Source organism: Saccopteryx leptura, chromosome 3 (assembly GCF_036850995.1).
Source record: "Saccopteryx leptura isolate mSacLep1 chromosome 3, mSacLep1_pri_phased_curated, whole genome shotgun sequence".
Taxonomy (NCBI): domain Eukaryota; kingdom Metazoa; phylum Chordata; class Mammalia; order Chiroptera; family Emballonuridae; genus Saccopteryx; species Saccopteryx leptura.
In genome coordinates, this window is record NC_089505.1 from 114,002,208 (window position 1) to 114,022,392 (window position 20,185).

At 52.5% G+C, this 20,185-nt stretch overlaps 1 protein-coding gene and 2 pseudogenes across 1 annotated transcript in view; all 3 read left to right on the top strand.

Annotated features, from left to right (window-relative positions):
- Positions 1-9,270, top strand: part of LOC136400008 (bone morphogenetic protein 8B-like) — a 33,229-nt gene extending 23,959 nt beyond the window's left edge. The window contains 2 exon segments of the mRNA XM_066375988.1: positions 1,927-2,037; positions 5,091-9,270. Coding sequence (XP_066232085.1) covers positions 1,927-2,037; positions 5,091-5,240 — 261 coding nt within the window. The 3' untranslated portion in view covers positions 5,241-9,270.
- A 6,995-nt stretch (positions 9,271-16,265) lies between these two features.
- Positions 16,266-17,680, top strand: LOC136400007 (immunoglobulin-binding protein 1 pseudogene; annotated as a pseudogene).
- LOC136400003 (ATP-dependent RNA helicase DDX19A pseudogene) lies at positions 17,596-19,362 on the top strand (annotated as a pseudogene).
- Positions 19,363-20,185: the final 823 nt, after the last annotated feature.

The following is a 20,185-nucleotide window of genomic DNA, read 5'->3' on the forward strand; positions in this document are numbered from 1 at the left end:
AGAAGCAAGAGGGGGAGAGATGGAGAAGCAGATGAGCACTTCTCCTGTGTGCCCTGACTGGGAATTGAACCTGGGACATCCACACGCCAGGCCAATGCTCTACCACTGAGCCAACTCACCAGGGCTGGCTTTCTTTTTTAAAATGTATTTTTTGAGCCTGATCAGGTGGTGGCGCAACGAATAGAGCGTCGACCTAGGACACTGAGGACCCAGGATTGAAACCCCAAGGTTACTGCTTGAGCGTGGGCTCATCCAGCTTGAGTGCAGGGTCCCTGGCTTGAGCGTGGGATCATAGACATGACCCTACGGTCACTGGCTTGAAGCCCAAGGTCATTAGTTCGTCTGGAGCACCCGCCATCAAGGCACAAACAAAAAAGCAATTGAATTCAAGTGCCACAACTATGAGTTGATGCTTCTCATCTGTCTCTCTCATGCTAAAAATAATTAAAAACATAAGTAAATAAATGTGAGACCAGTGCAACAAGGCAAGATTAAAATTTTTTTTAATAAAATAAGATTTATTCACTTGAGAGAGGAAGGGACACACAGAAACATTGTTTCTGTGCCATGACCAGGGATCCAACCAGCAACCTTTGCAAAGCTGGACGATGACCCAGCCAACAAAGTTATTAGACCAAGGCTCACCCTCCTTTTTTTAATTTATTGATTCTAGAGAGAAAGGGGGGCAGGAAGAGAGGAAGTATCAACTAGTTGATTCTCATATGTGCTTTAACCAGGTTTTCAGACTGGTGACCCCAGCATTCCAGGACAGCACTTTATCCACTGCGCCACCACAGGCCAGGCTCCCCATTCCTTTTCTCTTTTTTAAAGTGAGATCTAGAGTGAGACTCCCACATGCACCCCTGAGATTTATCTGGCAAGCCCCGTCTGGAGCCAATGCTTGAACCAACCAAGCTATCCTCAGTGCTCAGGGCTGCGTTCAAACTAACCAAGCCACTCTGCTTGAGGAGAGGGAAGGGGGAGTGTGTGGGAAAAAGATGCAGATGGTTGCTTCTCATGTGTGCCCTGGCTTGGGATCAAACCTGGGATGTCTGCGCACCAGGCTGACGCTCTATCCACAGTGCCTCCCCCTTCTTTAAGATTTATTCAGTTTTAGAGAGGGGAGAGAGAGAAGGGGGGAAGAGCAGTAAGCATCAACTCCCATAGTGCCTTGACCGGGCAAGCCCAGGGATTCGAACTGGCGACCTCAGCATTCCAGGTCGACACTTTATTCACTGTGCCACCACAGGTTAGGCTCCCCCTTTCTTGAATGATACTCACCTGAAGCTCCTAAGTGTTATCTCCGGGCAGAGGTAGAACTGGGGAAGCTTAATTTCTCATCTATCATTTCATTCTGTGTTCTGTTTTCTAGAGAAACTATATTGCTTTTGTAGTGACAAAGTGCTTTCTGGTACAACCCATGAATATGGAGACAACCTTTTCCCTACTGGGTAGCTGCGTCTGTGCACCCAGCAGCCTGAGTGCTCACTTCTGCCGGCCTAGCTCTGGGACTGGGCCAGCAGTCCCGCCCGGGGGCAGAGGCAGGGGAGCTATGCGCCATTGTGGTGCAGTTGTTGCCCCGCCCCGCCCCACCCCAGGGGCTGGTAGATGCACATGCTTCAAGGACGTAGGCCAGAGTGGCAGTGCCTCTGTGCCTTCGCTGTGACGGAAGCCTCAGGAGACTGGACGTGAGGGACAGTCTGGGAGGATGATGCCGAGTGCTGATGGCATGTGATGGGAACAGTCCTGTTTGCTGAGGGTCTTGGGATGGGGGTGTGCTCCTGGAGGGGCCTGAGGGTAGGTTGAGAGGTCTCTGAGGCTGAGGGAGGGTGAGGGGAAGCCCTGAATCCTGTGACAGGTGCTGGGTGGAGGGGCTTGAGAGGAGCCACATGGGTGGGACTCATCCTCTCCCATTCTCCCATCCAGGATTGGGTCATCGCCCCCCAGGGCTACTCAGCCTATTACTGTGAGGGGGAGTGCTCCTTCCCGCTGGACTCCTGCATGAATGCCACCAGCCACGCCATCCTGCAGTCCCTGGTCAGTATCAACCTGTCCTGCCCAGACCCTGGGGGAGGGTGCACTGGGGAGAGGGGCTGGGACTGCAGGAGGTGAATTGGGAACTTGCTCGGGTCTCAGGGAGGTTTCTCCACCTGGAACCTTGGCTTCGTGCATGTGTAGTTAAATTCCCACACCTGTACAGATGCTGGTCCCTGTGTGGTAGGCTGTGTATGTACTCACTGCTGGTACACACACATCTGTGCCCGGGGACATGCAGGGATGTGCTGAGACAGACTCATAAGGGCAGCCTGCTGTGGTCACATGCACAAACAGAACAGATGTGCACACCACCTGGACACCTGTGTGCTCTGAACACACGTTCACCTGTGCACTGGATTGTTCAATCTCCTAGGACACATGCACACAGGGTGAGGCAGGTGTGTGCCTCAATCACAAGAGTACGGACGGAAGCCACCTGAGCTCTCCTGGGCTTGGGCTCCTCCTCCTGTTTATTTTGGGTTCGTTTTTTTCTAGTCCTAGCTCTTGTCTGTCAACAGATGGCATGGTGTTTGGGGTCACTTTAATACTAAAAAGTAGCTTCTATGAGGAATATATATATATATATTTTTTTTTTCACTTTTCCGAAGCTGGAAACGGGGAGGCAGTCAGACAGACTCCTGCATGCGCCCAACCGGGATCCACCCGGCATGCCCACCAGGGGGCGATGTTCTGCCCCTCTGGGGCGTCGCTCTCTTGCATCCAGAGCCATTCTAGCACCTGAGGCAAAGGCCACAGAGCCGTCCTTAGTGCCAGGGCCATCTTTGCTCCAATGGAGCCCAACTGCAGGAGGGGAAGAGAGACAGAGAGGAAGGAGAGGGGGAGGGGGCGGAGAAGCAGATGGGCGCTTCTCCTGTGTGCCCTGGCCGGGAATCGAACCCGGGACTCCTGCAAGCTAGGCTGACACTCTACCGCTGAGCCAACCGGCCAGGGCCTATGAGGAATATTGTTGCTGCTAATTACTGCTCAGCATTTTAAACGGTTTGTGTGTTGAGACTTCTAGAACGTTAACCGAGACTCTGAGTTTGTAACATGCTCGAGCCTTACGTTTACCTAACAAGAGGCTGTCAAGGGGGTTCCTTAGGGTGAGAGTACATGTAGGGGAAGCTGCTTTGATCTGTAACGCCTACTTTCTCAACGTCAGTTGGGATTTGCTGGACCCTGAGGGCTCCCTATCTTGGTGAAACTCGGGGTGACAGGCTCTGTGTGATGGCCACCCAGGCCTCCCATCCTTCATGGATGTGCGTCTCCCAGGCCCTGGGAGGCCTGTGGGGGGACAACTGCACTTGCACCTCCAGAGCTACCCTCCCACCTCCCCACCTCTGTGCAGACCCTTGGTCCCCACTGTTGGTCAGCAGGAGTGAGCGCTCAGGCTGTCGTGGGTGCAAACAGGGCAGCAGCTGCCCTCCTGGGGAGAGGGGGCGGCTGCCAGAGACCAGCCAGGACAGTGGGACCTGTGAGGAGGGAAGACTAGGCCTCTGCACGAGGAGAATGGTCTTTTCAGGCGGGAGCGAGTGCACAGGCCCCAGGACAGGAGCAGCTGGGTGGGCTCAGGGTCCACAGGGAGGCGGGGCTGGAGAGAAGCAAAGGAGGGCCCAGGGAGGTGATGTTGGGTGCTGGGGTCCCTAATATAAGGCCTTGAGCAGGGGCTCTGTCTGGAACACTGCTGTGCTCCCCGTCCTGGCACAGCAGCACACCAGGGCGGCGTTGCCGGGTTTCTTTCACGTAGGCCTGTGCATGCCGAGGCAGACACCACACATGGAGGCTGGGAAGTTAGGGAGCAGTGGTCCCCATGTCCCAGTCTGGCTGGACATCCCTGCAGAGGCCTCGGCTTCCTCAGTGGGCCCCATGCCAGCCCAGTGCCGGGCTGACAGTCCTCCTGGCAGGCTGGCGCAGAGCTGGGGCTTCCGGGACAAGGCTGGAAATTGGGGAACAGGGAACAGGCTGCTGGACATGTTCCCCTATCAGACGGTTTCATCCAGGTCCTCCTGCTCTGCAGACTCCGTGAGGGCTGGGCGGTCCTGGGCCCTCGAAATGGCCAAAACACACCGACAGAGGCAGGGTCCTTTTCTCTTCTGCCCCCAGAGTGCGGGGCAGCCTCTGGGCCCGTCCGTTCGGGGCCCTGACGAGTCCAGTGTAAACTCAGCTCATCCTGCCAAGTCTCAGGATAAATATTTGTATGGAGGCCGAAACAGCTCCTCACTCAGGCTCTCTTGGGTGGGTAAAGCTATTCTGGAGGAGGGAGTAGGGTCACTGTGCCTGGGTCCAAGTCCTGCCACAGCTCACGTGGCCTGTGTGCCTCAGTTTCTTCATCTGCCAGAGCAGTCCTTGCCGCAGAAGCTGTTGTGAGGGATGAAAAGTGCTTTGAGAAATAACGGTGTTGAACACCCAAGCAGGGGTCTCCAAACTTTTTACACAGGGGGCCAGTTCACTGTCCTTCAGACCATTGGAGGGCTGCCACATACAGTGGTCCTCTCACTGACCACCAATGAAAGAGGTGCCCCTTCCAGAAGTGCAGTGGGGGCTGGATAAATGGCCTTAGGGGGCCGCATTGCGGCCCGTGGGCCGTAGTTTGGGGATGCCTGCGGGTAAACTTAGAACCCTGGGCTTTATCCACTTGTCCCAGGAACACCCATGGGGTCCCAGTCAGGAGGGGAGACAGACCATGAACGACAAAGATGGACAAGATGATTAAGGACGTCACAGAAGCACAGAGAAGAGGGAGGAGTGGAGGGGACCCCAGAGGCCTCAGGCAGGGGCTTCAGGCTGCGCCACCTGCCACAGGTGCATTGTGTGCTGGGGACCAGCAGGGTCCTCAGATCTGAGGGCAGTAGGTGTGGCAGCGAGCAGGCAGGTGCCCAGGCTGTGCCCTGAGGGCCTTGGCAGGGAAGGGGTAAAGGAGGGCAGGTTTGTCCCCCCCCCACACACACACATCTGCCCAGGCTGCAGTCAATGGAGCAGGGGGCCCGGCTGCGCGGGTCCTGGGGGAAGGTCGGTGTGCTCACACCTCTGCCTGCGGACCCCTCCCTGGCCAGGTGCACTTGATGAAGCCAGATGCGGTCCCCAAGGCGTGCTGCGCGCCCACCAAGCTGAGCGCCACCTCCGTGCTCTACTACGACAGCAGCAACAACGTCATCCTGCGCAAACACCGCAACATGGTGGTCAAGGCCTGCGGCTGCCACTGAGACCCCGCCCCCGGCCGCTGCAGCGCCTCCCACCGGGAGCAGCCACTCTCCAGAAGCCAGCCAAATGCCACCATAGCTCTAGTGGGGCCAAAGGGAAGTCTCTCATGTCTCTGCTCACATCCAGCCTGCATCTGGTTGGTCCTCTCCAGGCCCCTCCCTGCTGTCCCTGGAGTCCGTGGCTTGTTCCCCGCCCTCTGGCCCTGCAGTGTCTGAGTAGTTGGTGTGCTGACAGTGCCGTCTGGCATCAACACTGAAGGCCTTAGGACCTGTCCTTGGCCACCCTGGCCCTTACTATGGCAACCTGGGCTGGCCTGAGGAGCACCTGGAATGTAAGGCTGGCTGGCCGGGCTTGCATCACTCACTGCAGGTTTGGGGTGTGGGAGCAGGGTCTGCCCCTTCCCTGAGCACCACTGGGCATTTCCAGGGCATAGCTGGACATGGGCATGCCCTCTACTGGGCTCCTAACGTGCTCGCCAGCAGTCAGCACATTAGAAAAAGAACAAGCTGGATGGTTCGTGTCCTAGGCCTGCCCTCCACCTGCTTGGGGAAGGGTGTGGCCCCAGAGAAGCAAAGCAAAGACTCTTGGGGGCTTCCAGTTCTCTCAGCCTGCATATGGGGCTCAGCACAGAGACGAAGGTAACTCTTAGCAGAAGCAGAGTCTGCACAGTGAGCGGTCCTGGCAGACACTACCTATCTTGCCCGTGGATGATAGGAATCACCTGGGTACTTTTCCCACTGAACCTGGAAAGGGTCTCAGACCCTCAGCACGAAACTTTCAGCAGCCACCAGCTGTTCCGAGTTGAAATGAACTGGTTCCTGCTCCTCCCATGCTAAGGAGCAATCCATTCCCTGAGCAATGCGCCTGGGCCACCTCTGGCTGGTGTGGGGCAAATGTAGCCACTGTCAGTGTCTGCTCGTCTGGAAGGTAAGAAGAGACTGGTCACCCTGTGTGCCCGAGTCCTTCCTGTTTCTGGGTGCCTGAGCCAAAAGAAAAGGCCCCCGTCACAGGGGAGTGACAGGCAGTAATTAGGATGCGCTGGGTGGGGAGGTTCCCGGAAACCACTGCTCTCCTTGGAACAGCCGAGGCAGTTGGAGTGTTTATTGGATTTCTGACTTACTAAACCTGTAATTTACCTGCAGAGGTAGACAGAGTCCAGCTGCCTGAACCCTGAAATACTGGGTCATTAATAGCAGATCCTGGGCTCATCCCAGCCCACAGGCACAGCCCACTGAGGCAGAAAGTCCCATGTGCCCAAGGACATGCACCCCTGGATTCACTCTGCACCCTGAGGACAGCAGCCCCCACACCTGGGCCTGGAGGGACTCTGGGAGCGAGTGCAGAGAAAGCCCTTCCTGTGCACAGAGAGGATGGGCCCAGACTGGGGCGTTTTGTTAGCTCAGACTGCCCAGGACTGGGCCAGGCACCGGCAGGAACATCATGACAACTGTATACTGGTTCCAACTCAGCCACTGACCTGCTTGCTGTCTGCACCAGTCCCCTTCGTGATTCGGGCTCCAGTTTCCCACCTGTGACCTGAGCACACAAGACTTTTACCTCCAAAGGCCCTTTGAGCCAGAGAATGTATCAGCCACCCCGACCTCTCTCACTCAGGGCCCAGGGCCCAGGTGCCATAGGACACAAAACCTGCATTTCAGCACCTTTTAAGGAACAGCTCTCGCCTCACAACACTGGGGCAGTGGAGGCTTGCAGACAGGTGTCAATGTCTAGTCTCTTCAATGCTAGCACATAACCTGGAATGGTTTAGGTGTGCCAGGAAAGTGTGTGAAATGAATATTTTGAAGATGCGGACTGCCTTCACCAGTGGTGGGCAGAACAGGAACGTGACAATCGTGACATGACACCTTTTCACGCAGAAAAACTGAAAGTGCAGTGGTCGTGGCCTTGCTGAGTGCCTTCAGCCACCCAGGCGGCACCACACGACATCCAACAATACAGGCCTTGGAGAAGGGAAGTCATGGTGGACACGAAGCCCATGAAGTGGCTGTGTTTAGTTACCAAGGCCACCTTGTTTATCTGGTTGCCCCTGGCAGCCCAGGTTACATTCAAGGCTACACATCAGAAGCACAAGGGCGGTCAACTCAGGCCCATGGACAGCAAAGTAAATGCTGACGTCAGGGAGGACGCAAAGGCACATCAGGGCAGGGCCGACGGCTGTCCTCACCTCCCCCACCACACATCTTCACAATCGAACGCAGCGCTGGCCCTGATGCCAGCGTATCAGGCAAAACCATATTCCGCTGTCTCCCTGCACAGGGAAATGGGTAATACGCTCCAGGAAATACCCTGCAATTTCACAGGAAAGGAGACCGTGACCAGGAGAGAGCAGGTTTTGCAGCCAGTAGACCTGACATCCAGTCCTGGCTCTCTCTTATCAATTTGACTGAATTATGTAACCTGAGTTAGGTCTTCCCCTGCAGAAAGGGGCATGGCTTCTGCCCTTGCTCGGCCACGGTGGGGCTCAGGTGTGTCCGCAAAGCACTGTCTTAGTACGCTGTCTGAGCATGTGTGAGAGATGAGTAGCATCTAGCCGTGGTCTCACTGTAAAATAATGTGCACCGTGGGCTTCCTTGTGTGCCTTCCTATAACTCACTCTCCCCAGGATGTGCCCCAGGGTGCTGCTGTGTTTACTTCAAAGCTGTGTTGTCCTAAAACATCTAAGCTTAGTAAATTTTTTTTTGGTTCTCTTTTTGTTTTAAATTTGGTAATCTCTTGGGGTGAGGGGCGAACTTGCACCTGCCCTGCCTGTGGAAGCAGCCCTGGCTGGCAGTGACCTGCAGTGGCCGCACCCCACCTGCAGCCTCACGGGAAGCTGAAGGGAGGAACTTTCTGGGGCTCCTCTTCCTGCTGGGAGCCATGAGCAACCATTTGACTCTCTTTCTTAAGTTTTTCTGCACTTAAGAAAATATTTTACACACACTAGGAAATTTTTCTTTTTTCTTTTTTGCAAGACAGGAAGGGAGAGAGATAAGATGCTTCAGTTCTTTGTCGTGGGACCTTAGTTATTCACTGATTGCTTTCTCATATGTGCCTTGACCGGGGGCTACAGCAGGTCTCTTGCTCAAGCCAGCGACCTTGGGCTTTAAGCCAGTAACCCCGCGCTCAAGCTGGTAACACCCTGGGGTTTCGAACCTGGGTCCTCAGCATCCGAGGCCAATGTTCTATCCACTGCACCACTTCCTGGTCAAGCACACTAGGAAAATTTTTGAAAATAAAAAACAGGCCCCGGCCATGTTGCTCAGTGGATGGGGCATTGTTCTGGTGCGCCAAGGTCACGGGTTTGATCCCCAGTCAGGGCACATACAAGAAGCAGCCTACGAGTGCATGTCTAAGTAGAACAAGTTGATGCTTCTTTCTTCTCCCTCTTTCTCTCCCTTCCTCTCGCTCTCTCAAATCAATGGAAAAAAACAAACACATAATCCACGACAGAGAGATAACTATTGTTAATGATTCCTTCCAGTCTTTTTTCTTGGTGCATATGTCTTTATACAAAAGAGATGGTTATTTTCCAACATTAGGATCATACTTGATGCACTGCTTGGTGATTTGATTTATTCAATTTATGATATATTCTGAAATTTTGTTATTAAATATTCTTTGAATACAATTTGTAGTAGCATTCCACGCCTAGACTTCTGCCATAGTTTTCTCACTTACAAGCCAGGTTTCAGCATTCCTTCCCCAGAGGGCAGTGTGAGCCCCACCCAGCATCAGGAAAGGGACAACACCCGCACGATCACCGATCACCGGCCTGGCTAGTAACCTGGAATCTCTGGGCTTGGCCCTCACCTCTGAGTCTCAGGTCAACCCCTGTACAAGGGTCAGGGGACCCAGGGGTAACTTCTGGGGAAGCCCTTGCACTGTACAAGTGAGCAACTGTCACCCCATGGTCCCTACCCACTAGCCTCCTGGCCGGTCTGCTGGCCCCATCTTCTCAGGACAGCCAGGAAAGCATGGTAAGCAACAGGGTCCCCCACAACCTCTCCTCTTATTTCAGAGTTGAGAGACCAGTCCTACCCTCTTGGGGCCTGGGGTCAGCCTGCTCCAGGTCCCTGCATGTCTCACCCCGACTGGCCATGCTGAGTACTTCACATACATCCTCCTCTCTCTTGGTGACCACACCAACCCTGAATGGCTGCCATTCTCCTGGCCTCTCTGCTGCCCGTCCTGACAGCCATGACCGACCACCTGTGAGAGGGACACCTAATTAAGAAGGGTCTCTGCTGGGAATGCTACAGGCCATGGGAGTGGGCTCCAGCCAACCTAAGCGGGAGAAGCTCCCCCAGCCCCCGGCTGGCTCCAGATGTCAGAAGCAGGGCTGGCATCCATCCCTCAGCAGGAGCTGGTCTGGGATCACTGGAACCACAGGCCAGGAGGCTTGTCCCCTTCCCTACAGGCTCAACCTGATCTCAACCCAAAATGAGAACCAGCCCAGCCCAGCCCAGCGGTTTCTAAATGTTGCTGTTTGATTCGGAGATACTGCAGTAGCAGGGGAGCAGGTGGCAGCCCTGGAGGAATTTTCTGGTGACTGATGGTTGCTAGCTCAGCCTCAGTGCATGAGAGATGCTGTGAGGAGGCCTGGCTGGCCAGAAGCTGTGTAGGCCACAAGGCCAGCCCAGCACAGGCTACAAACTGGGCACCAGGGTGGCACCAGTGGTAGGAACCACCTTTGGCTTCTTATGTGCCCCAGCACCAAGCACACACCAAAGAAGGGCACTGGGCTTCTGCAGCAATACATCTCTGACTACTGGCTCAATGACTGAATTGATTATGGGTGTCTATCGGACTCAAGACCAGCAGGTATGAGGGCAGAAACGGAGTCTGGCTAACCCAGCCCACCAGTCTGCTACCAGGAGCGAGAGCGAGGACAGAAGCACTTCTGCACCTGTTCTGACTGGTTACTCTGCAGTGGTCCCACAGGGTGTGCCCTCAGGGACAGCCTGGGAAGGGGGGCAGCAGGAGAGGTGCTCTGGTCTGTCCTAACTCTAGGACCTGGCGAGTAGGTGAGAAAGCCCACTCCTCACACTGGGCCCCTGCACCATGTGCTACCTGGGGACAGGGACTGAATCCCATTCCACTCTCAGAGCCAGAGCAGAGCAGGGAGTCTCACACACAGACCAGCCCAGTGAACACCTGCTCTAAATATTCAAATACTTGTGCGTTTACTATGTGTCAGACACTGTTCCAGAACACAACGGTGAAAGACAGTCTGCGTCCTGCCCTCCTGAGGCCGAGGTTCTCAGAAGGGAGACAGAAAATAAGTGAATGAATTATAACATAATTTCAGGTAGTAAGTGGGTAACAGAAACGGACTTAACAGAAGAGTGAGGTGGCAGGAAGCCCGTTTAGAGAGGGAGGTCAGGGTGAGTCCCTCGGACGCAGTGACACGTGTGACACCTGAAGGAGGTGGGGGTGAACCCTGTGGAAACTGGAGGAAGACGCTCCAGACAGGAAGCAGCACCTGCTGAGACCCAAGGGGAGCGAGCTCTGGGGTGTGAGGAACAGCGAGGCTGCGGTGGGGACGGTGGGGACGGTGGGGACACAGAGGGAGCAGGTCAGGGAGCTGGGGGAGGGGCGGCCCTGCTGGGCTGGATCCCACAGGCCATGCGGCCCCGGAGGGCTGTCAGCAGAAGGATGTGACTGGTTTTCCATTAGAGGGACCGCTCTGACTCCTCTCGCCGTGCCACAACGGGGAAGAGGCAAGAGCGGAACCAGAGGTGAGCTTGGGCACCTGGCTGTGGAGGAGGGTGGAGAGCAGCCGGACCAGGAGGTGACTGAAGACAGAAGCATCTGACACACGGGTGAGAGGAGAGGGGTCCAGGGTGAGTCCTGAGTTTCTGACTCATTGGCTGGGTGGATGGTGGTATCACTGACTGAAACAGGAAGACCGGAGGAAAAGTTTGGGGAGAAGATTGTTGTTGGGCAGGAGAAGCCACGGGGGCTCCAAGGGGAGAGGACAGGGAGAGATCGGCCTGGAGACGGATGTGTGGGAGGAGAATCGGAGACCTGACTGAAAGCCCGGGAACCGGATGGAATTGTCTAAGACTGGGGTTCCACGGGTAACACTGCCCCCTGGAGGCTACTTGAAAACTTCAGGATATGTTTTGCTCAGTAATACACTATGGGTGCTAATGGCATGAGCTGGAAGGGAGCAAGGAGCCAAGATGTCCCCCCATGTCCCACCTAATGAAGAATTATTCTAAATCCTCTTAGGTCTCTTTTTTTTTTTTAATTAAATGAGGTGGGAGGCAGGGAGGCAGAGACAGACTCCCGCATGCGCCCAACCGGGATCTACCCGGCAAGCCCCGTACAGGGCGATGCTCTGCGCATCTGAAGCCACTGCTCTGTTGCTCAGTAACCAAGCTATTTTAGCACCTGAAGTGAGGCCATGGAACCATCTTTAGTGCCCAGGGTCTAATTGCTTGAACCATTTGAGCCATGGCTATAGGAGAAAAGGAAAGAGAGAAAGAGAGAGAGAGAGAGAGAGAGAGAGAGGAGAGGAGGAGGAGGAGGAGGAGGAGGGCGGGGAGAAACAGATGGTTGCTTCTCCTGTGTGCCCTGCCTGGGAATCAAACCTGAGACTTCTACACGCTGGGCTGACATTCTACTGCTGAGCCAACTAGCCAGCACCTAATCCTCTTAGATCTTATGTCTTGCCACATTCATGTATGTAGATGAGAAAAATCTGTTTATAATCATCTGAGCTTAGAACCTAACTCTATTTTACATAGAAATCCAACTATAGAAAACTCAAAGAGGACATTATTGTGACAATGAAGAAATCTGGGTATGTACAATAGATTACAGTATTGTATCAGTATTAATTTTCTGAGTTTGGTAACTTAATTGTGGTAATATTAAAAATGCCATTGTTCTTAGAAAAAAACATGCTGAGGTACATTTAGTGGTGATAGTACATGAGGTCTCCAGCTGATTCTCAAATGGTTCCCCCAAATAAATATCATCTATAAACACATGGTGGGGCAAAAGTAAATTTACAGTTGTTCATATACCAACTGAGTTATCCTCAACGCCTGGGGCCAACGCTCAGACCAACCAAGCCACTGGCTGTGAGAAGGGAAGAGAGAAGGGGGAGAAGGAGGAGAAGAGAAGCAGATGGTCACTTCTCCTGTGTGCCCTGACCAGGAATCAAACCTGGGACTTCCACACACCGAACCAACTGGGCCAACTGGCCAGATCCTCTTTTTTTTTTTGTATTTTTCTGAAGCTGGAAACCGGGAGAGACAGTCAGACAGACTCCCGCATGCGCCCGACCGGGATCCACCCGGCACGCCCACCAGGGGGTGATGCTCTGCCCTCTGTTGCGACCAGAGCCACTCCAGCGCCTGGGGCAGAGGCCAAGGAGCCATCCCCAGTGCCCAGGCCATCTTTGCTCCAATGGAGCCTCGCTGCGGGAGGGGAAGAGAGAGACAGAGAGGAAGGAGAGGGGGAGGGGTGGAGAAGCAGATGGGCACTTCTCCTGTGTGCCCTGGCCGGGAATCGAACCAGGGACTTCTGCACGCCAGGCCGACGCTCTACCACTGAGCCAGCCGGCCAGGGCCCCTCTTTTTTTTTTTTTTTTTACAACTATGAATACATGTTTACTTATATTTTTAAAAATTATTAAAAAATAGTAAACCAGCACTTATAATGTCTCAAAAATAGCTGCTCTGACTCATCTGTTACTAGATTTCTGGATCAAAACTACTCAGGTCAGGATCACTGTCAAGGGCACCAGAACTGACGCAGCGGAAAACCCTGGGAAGGCTCACTGCTCGCCCACCAGCTTCCTGGCGGTCCTGAGCGGAGCCCTGCTCACCTGCTGTCATCGGAACGACGTCTGAACGCAGGAGCATCTGGATGCGGCCGGCTGGCTTGTTCCCGATCTTGATGTCCATGTACACCTGAGGATTTGACCGAGCCTTTTTCGTGGTGAGCTCTCCCTAGGTGCAGAGGAAATCACCAGGTTAGAGAGAACTCCCTGACTCCCTGAGTAGGAGAACCAGTGTTCTTCTGAATACGCACCCAGAACCCAACTGCAGTGTGCGGACTGGAGCCAGGTGTGGACAGGGAAGGCCTCGGGCAGAGGCTACGGCCACAGCCCCCAGCTGGACACCTAGTGACAGGAGGCCTCAGTGCCATCTAACTCGAGCCCCACCCTGCTGGCACGTTACTCCTCACACTCGCCCTCAGACACATCAACCTGTTTCACCCTCCCTGCGGTCACAGAGTAACTGTTCTGGCCCAACACAACTCTCAACACCCACACACCCAGCTCAAGCCCACCCACCTTACTCCAGTTAAACGGACCCATAACCTTCTTCCTCTATGCCTAACCCTACATATTCATAGGTTGACGCAATGAAACCAAGGAGAGCAGACGCCTTTCTCGGGTCTAGAAGACAATGGAGTAGGTTGGGCCTTGCTTTATGTTCCAAATCGACAAGGCTGTCTGACTACTAAAACTGAAGTTTCTAGTAGAAAACTTCACTGCCTGACCTGCGGTGGTTGCAGTGGATGAAGTGTTGACCTGGAACGCTGAGGTCGCCGGTTCAAAACCCTGGGCTTGCCTGGTCAGGGCACATATGGGAGTTGATGCTTCCTGTTCCTCCCCCCTCTACTCTCTCTCTTTCTCTCTCTCTCTCTATAAAAATGAATAAATAAAATCTAAAAAAAGAAAAAAAAAAACTTCACTGTCTCTGACCTCCTTGTAGTGTGGATAGGTCCACATTTAGATAGTGAACCACCAGGCCAAGCATTGGAATTATTAACCCTTTGAGGAGTACGAACGTTCATGTACGTCCTTGTGCTTCCTGACCATCCAGGGTACGATCGTACATGTGTAAGGCAACATTTAAAAAAGGCAATGTAGGCCCTGGCCGGTTGGCTCAGTGGTAAAGTGTCAGCCTGGCGTACAAGAGTCCCGGGTTCGACTCCTGGCTAGGGCACACAGGAGAAGCACCCATCTGCTTCTCCACCCGCAGCCAAGGCTCTATTGGAGCAAAGTTGGCCCAGGTGCTGAGGATGGCTCTGTGGCCTCTGCCTCAGGTGCTAGAATGGCTCTGGTTGCAACAGAGCGACGCCCTGATGGGCAGAGCATCGCCTCTTGGTGGGCATGCTGGGTGGATCCCAGTCGGGCGCATGTGGGAGTCTGTCTGACTGCCTCCCTGTTTCCAACTTCAGAAAAATACAAAAAAAAGGCAATGTATGTTCTTCTTGTTTCCATAAATTGGTTATCAGATAAACATGATTTTAAGTTAATAAAAATGGAACTGGAACTAATTTCATTTTTTGAAAACAAAAAACTTACTCCCAGGGGTCAGCGAGCATGAAAAGAACTCACTACTCAAAGGGTTAAGTAAGAAAACATGGTTCCTGCCCTTGAAGAACTGAATGGCTGTGATAACTCAGACGGGACAAAAGTGGCTGAAACAGCCCAAGGACGGTGTGGAGAGAGGAGTGGAGGGCTAAGGAAGGGACTCAGAGAAAACACCAGCGTTCAAAGGGCGGAGAGAGCGCCCTTGAACCTCCCCAAGAAGCACAGGTCAAGTTGGTGTAGGACAGGCAAAAGGAAGCTCCAGGCAAGGAGAGCAAGGCCTGGGCACGCTGAGGGGAGGGGCCTCTCTGAGTGAGGGCAGGACTGGGAGGACGGGACCTGGCCGCCAGAGTCTGCCGGTGATGAGGGACACCCACTGTCCTTGCTCATCTCGGACACCCTCCGCGTTCCACAGCACTCACAGGTCCCCAAGCACACTTAGAGCCTTACGAGGACAAGAAACCCAAAACTTCTCCATTCAATTCACCCACCACCACCTGCGCCAGAAGTGCCCTGGGTGTGCAGTCTCCGCTCTCACCTCCTGCATTTCGGCTTTGGGAGGCTCCGCCCCCTCTTCCTCTCTGTTCTCTTCCAGAGTCTTCCCAGAGAACTTCTTCAGCCAGTCATCATCCGACCAAACTGAAGGGCAAAAATCAAACAAATGTAAGGAGACCCACGCTATTAGCCAACTGCCAATTAGTCATGCCCACATTCTCTCCCCACTATAGACCACGCTGTTCGTGTACATACTACCACCATAGCAGGAAGTAAGACGGATAAATGTGCAACAGAGGCCAAAGTTGAGGGCGTAATGGGGAATCCATGGTGGCCCCACCCACCTGGTCTGGAAGAGCCTTCCTTAATCCCCATCACTGGTTTGGTCAAATTGACTTGAATTGTTCTCCCAAAGAATTCAGACTCAGTCTTCTGAAAAGACTAAAAATTCAACTGCTTACATCTTGTTAGGTTAAAATAACCCCTGCCTGCCATTTACTTCTAAGTCTGAGACTTACTTATGATTTTTTTCTTTTTAAGTGAGAAGCAGGGAGGCAGAGAGACAGACTCCTGCATGTGCCTTGACTGGGGATCCACCAGACAAGCCTCCTATGGGGCGATGTTCTGCCCATCTGGAGCATTGCTCCGTTGCTTGGCAACCAAACCATCTTATAGCGCCTGAGGCAGAGGCCATGGAGACATCCTCAGCATCTAGGGCCAACTCATTCCAACCAAGCCATGGCTGCAGGAGAAAAAGAGAGACAGAGTGTGAGAGAAAGGAGAGGGGGGGGGGGTGGAGAAGCAGATGGGCACTTCTCCTGTGTGCCCTGGCCGGGAATTGAACCCAGGACATCCACATGCTAGGTCAACACTCTACCACTGAGCCAAACAGCCATGGCCAAAATACTCATGATTAATCCTAAATTGGGAGCCTCCACCCCAACCCCTTCCCCCAGTGGCAAGCTAAGCACAAAGCTAACCATAAAAAGTCTCTGAGCCACCGTATACTTCCTTTCTCCCACCTGGGAGGTCTGTGCTGGCATGATCTTTGGATGTGAAATTATAAGGGTGAATGCAGTTTCCAAGCCCACCTGAAAAGTCAAGATCAGCACTGAACTGGAAAAAAATGGGACTACTGAGTGTTCAGAGACAGACTACATGAAAGAGTGACAGAAAAGAAAATACAGAATGAAGTATGGGATGTTTCACTGTCCAAGAGGAAGTGATCCGAGGGCCCTCTCCGAAGATGGCAGCAGCTGAGGAAGGCGAGTTGTTGCTGCCACAGCTCCCACCAGCAAGCAGCTTCTGGACGGAGTGGAAGTAGTGGCTGAACCTCCAGTTCCTGGGGAAATCCAAGAGAAGGTGTTGAAAGGACTACACCTCCTTTAAGGCTGCAAAAATGTTAGCGCAGCTCATCTTGTTCAGCCGAAACAGAGATTTGGAAGACACTGCTTCTACCAACCCCAAAGTACTTTTAGGGATTTTTTGGTTTTTTGTTTGTTTGTTTTTTTCAGAGACAGAGAGAGAGTCAGAGAGAGGGATAGATAGGGACAGACAGACAGGAACGGAGAGAGATGAGAAGCATCAATCATCAGTTTTTTGTTGTGACACCTTAGTTGTTCATTGATTGCTTTCTCATATGTGCCTTGACTGTGGGTCTTCAGCAGACCGAGTAACCCCTTGCTCAAGCCAGAGACCTCAGGTCCAAGCTAGTGAGCTTTTGCTCAAACCAGATGAGCCCACGCTCAAACTAGCGACCTCGGGGTCTCGAACCTGGGTCCTCCACATCCCAGTCTGACGCTCTATCCACTGTGCCACCGCCTGGTCAGGCGCCAAAGTACTTTTAAGGGGCGTTCTCCATGAAACCAGTCAACCCCAGCAAGTGGCAACATCAGCTGCAGTGGGTCCAGGAACACTTTTTAAACTACAGTGGTACCTTGAGATACAAATTTAATTTGTTCTGTAACCGAGCTCGTAAAGTCAGTCAACTCGTATATCAAACTGCTGATACTGGAGCCGTGCACCAACGTGCCAACTAGCGGCAGCTTCCCGAATCACGACTCGTATCTTGAAATTTCACTCGGATCTCGAACAAAAATACAAACCGAGTCGTAGCTCGTATCTTAAAAAATTCGTATGTTGGTCTGTTCGTTTCTCAAGGTACCACTGTACTTAACTCAGTGCCAACACTAGTTTGAGTCGCCCAAAACCAAGAACTCAGCTGAATATAACACTGCTAGTCCTGCCATGGCCCATCCTAGTCTTGCTGCTATGGCATCTCAAGGACAGGCTAAAATAGAGACACAAGTGAAGAAGGAGACGGAGCATAGGTTGTCTGCGCTGAAATCTGCTGTGGAAAATGGTGAAGCACGTGATGAACACGTTCGTGTCACCTCCTTCACCTTCGAAGATAGACCAGTGTGAGCTTAGAGACTGAGCGTACCGACCAGGAGATAAAAATCCTCAAAAGAGGCATCAGCTTCTCACTCATCTCAGGCCAGGCCTCCAATGAAACCTTTCATTCTCACTCGAAATGTGGCCCAGGCTAAAGTATTTGGAACTGGCTACTCAAGTCCGGCATCTACGATGGTGAATGACTGATATGATCAGCATCAGAATTTGGAAGGATTGTTGGCATGCAGTGCGGTGATTGTTTTTGCGAGTCGACCTCCTTCCCTCCGCACCATGGCCACCGATTCATGGGCCCTCGCAGTGGACAAGCAGGAAGCGGCTGTCAAGTCGATCAGTAATTTGCAGATCAAGGAAGAGAAAGTCAAACCAGATACCAATGAGGACAGAGCTGCCCAGTCCTTACTCAACAAGCTGATCAGAAGCAACCTGGTCGATAATACAAACCAAGTGGAAGTCCTGCAGCGAGATCCAAAGTCCCCCCTCTACTAAGTGAAGTCCTTCGAAGAGCTTCGGCTGAAACCACAGCTTCTCCTGGGAGTCTATGCCATGGGCTTCAACCGGCCGTCCAAGATACAAGAGAACGCATTGCCCATGATGCTTGCTGAACCCCCACAGAACCTGATGGCCCAGTCTCAGTCTGGTACTGGTAAAACAGCTGCCTTCGTCCTGGCCATGCTCAGCCGAGTGGAACCAGCAGAGATACCCCCAGTGCCTGTGCCTCTCCCCAACATATGAGTTGGCGCTTCAAACAGGAAAAGTGACTGAGCAGATGGGCAAATTTCATCCAGAACTAAAGCTTGCTTATGCTGTTCAAGGCAATAAATTGGACAGAGGTCAGAAGATCAGTGAGCACATTGTCATTGGCACCCCTGGGACTGTCTTAGACTGGTGTACCAAGCTCAAGTTCATTGACCCCAAGAAGATCAAGGTGTTTGTTCTAGATGAGGCTGACGTGATGATAGCTACTCAGGGCTACCAAGATCAGAGCATCCGCATCCAAAGGATGCTGCCCAGGAACTGCCAGACGCTGCTTTTCTCTGCCACCTATGAAGACTGTATGGAAATTTGCCCAGAAAGTGGTCCCAGACCCAAACATTATCAAACTGAAGCGTGAGGAGGAGACATTGGACACCATCAAGCAGTATTACGTCCTGTGCAATAACAGAGACGAGAAGTTCCAGGCCTTGTGTAACCTCTACGGGGCCATCACCATTGCTCAAGCCATGATCTTCTGCCATACCCGCAAAACGGCCAGTTGGCTGGCAGCAGAGCTCTCAAAAGAAGGCCACCAGGTGGCTCTGCTGAGTGGTGAGATGACGGTGGAGCAGAGGGCTGCGGTGATTGAGCGCTTCCGAGAGGGCAAAGAGAAGGTTCTGGTGACCACCAACGTGTGTGCCCGTGGTATCGATATAGAACAGGTGTCTCTTGTCATCAACTCTGACCTTCCCGTGGACAAGGATGGGAACCCGGACAACGAGACCTACCTGCACCGGATCGGGCGCACTGGCCGCTTTGGCAAGAGGGGCCTGGCAGTGAACATGGTCGACAGCAAGCACAGCATGAACATCCTCAACAGAATCCAAGAGCATTTTAATAAGAAAATAGAGAGACTGGACACGGATGATTTGGATGAGATTGAGAAAATAGCTAACTGAGAAGCTCCATCCGTCATTGGTGCCCACCCGTGGCACTCCCGTAAATGAGAGACTAGTACAGGCCTCAACAGTCACTACAAAGACGAAGGCACGAATAGAGAGAAACTACCTACCTCATTTTAAATTACGTTTGGACTTGACAAAAATTGTGCAAATGATGGAGGAGGGTAGAAAAATTGTTTACACGACTTTTAAAGATTAGGCGTGAATACACAGAAATTTACCTTTTGGAAAAAAAAAAAAAAGAATTTGGAAGCTTTACCAGATCAGGGAATAGCAAAGACAACATTGAAGTTCAAAAGTGACAGCAGCTCAGCAACGGGAAGAACAAGAAGATGGGAAAACACTCCACCACACTTGGGAGTGGGAGGGCTGGAAGGACACTCATCCTAGGGGCTGTGGCAACCAAAAGAGCATGGGTTTGTCTTCCCACAACCCGATGGGCGGCAGGGGGTGCACCTCTTCCCCACGAAGGAAAACTGTGTGGTTTCCCCCTTCCCTGGGCTCCTGCTCAGCTCTAGACCATGAAGAAAAAGAAACTTAATCTTGCTTTGCATTCAATGATGTGTCAAGCAATTAAGCGTGTATTTGTGCCCTAAATGATGAACCAGTGACTCTTGTTTTGGCATTATTCTTATCATGCTGCATTCAATGTGTCAGGTGGAAGGAAAAGAGCCCTGAGAAATGGCTCTGTATAATCAATGGCTGTATGAATTCTCCTCAAAAAAATAATAGAAGTCTGACCTGTGGTGGCGCAGTGGATAAAGCGTCGACCTGGAAATGCTGAGGTCGCTGGTTCGAAACCCTGGGCTTGCCTGGTCAAGGCACATATGGGAGTTGATGCTTCCAGCTCCTCCCCCCCCTTCTCTCTCTGTTTCTCTCTCTCCCTCTCTCTCTCCTCTCTAAAAACAAATAAATAAAATTAAAAAAAAAAAAAAATAGAAGTCCCTTCTATTACATGAGCCTGTGCAGAAAATAAATTGATACTAAGGAAAAAAGGTAAGTAGAGAGATTTTATTTTTTTAAAAAAGGTTTGTTTTGGACCTTT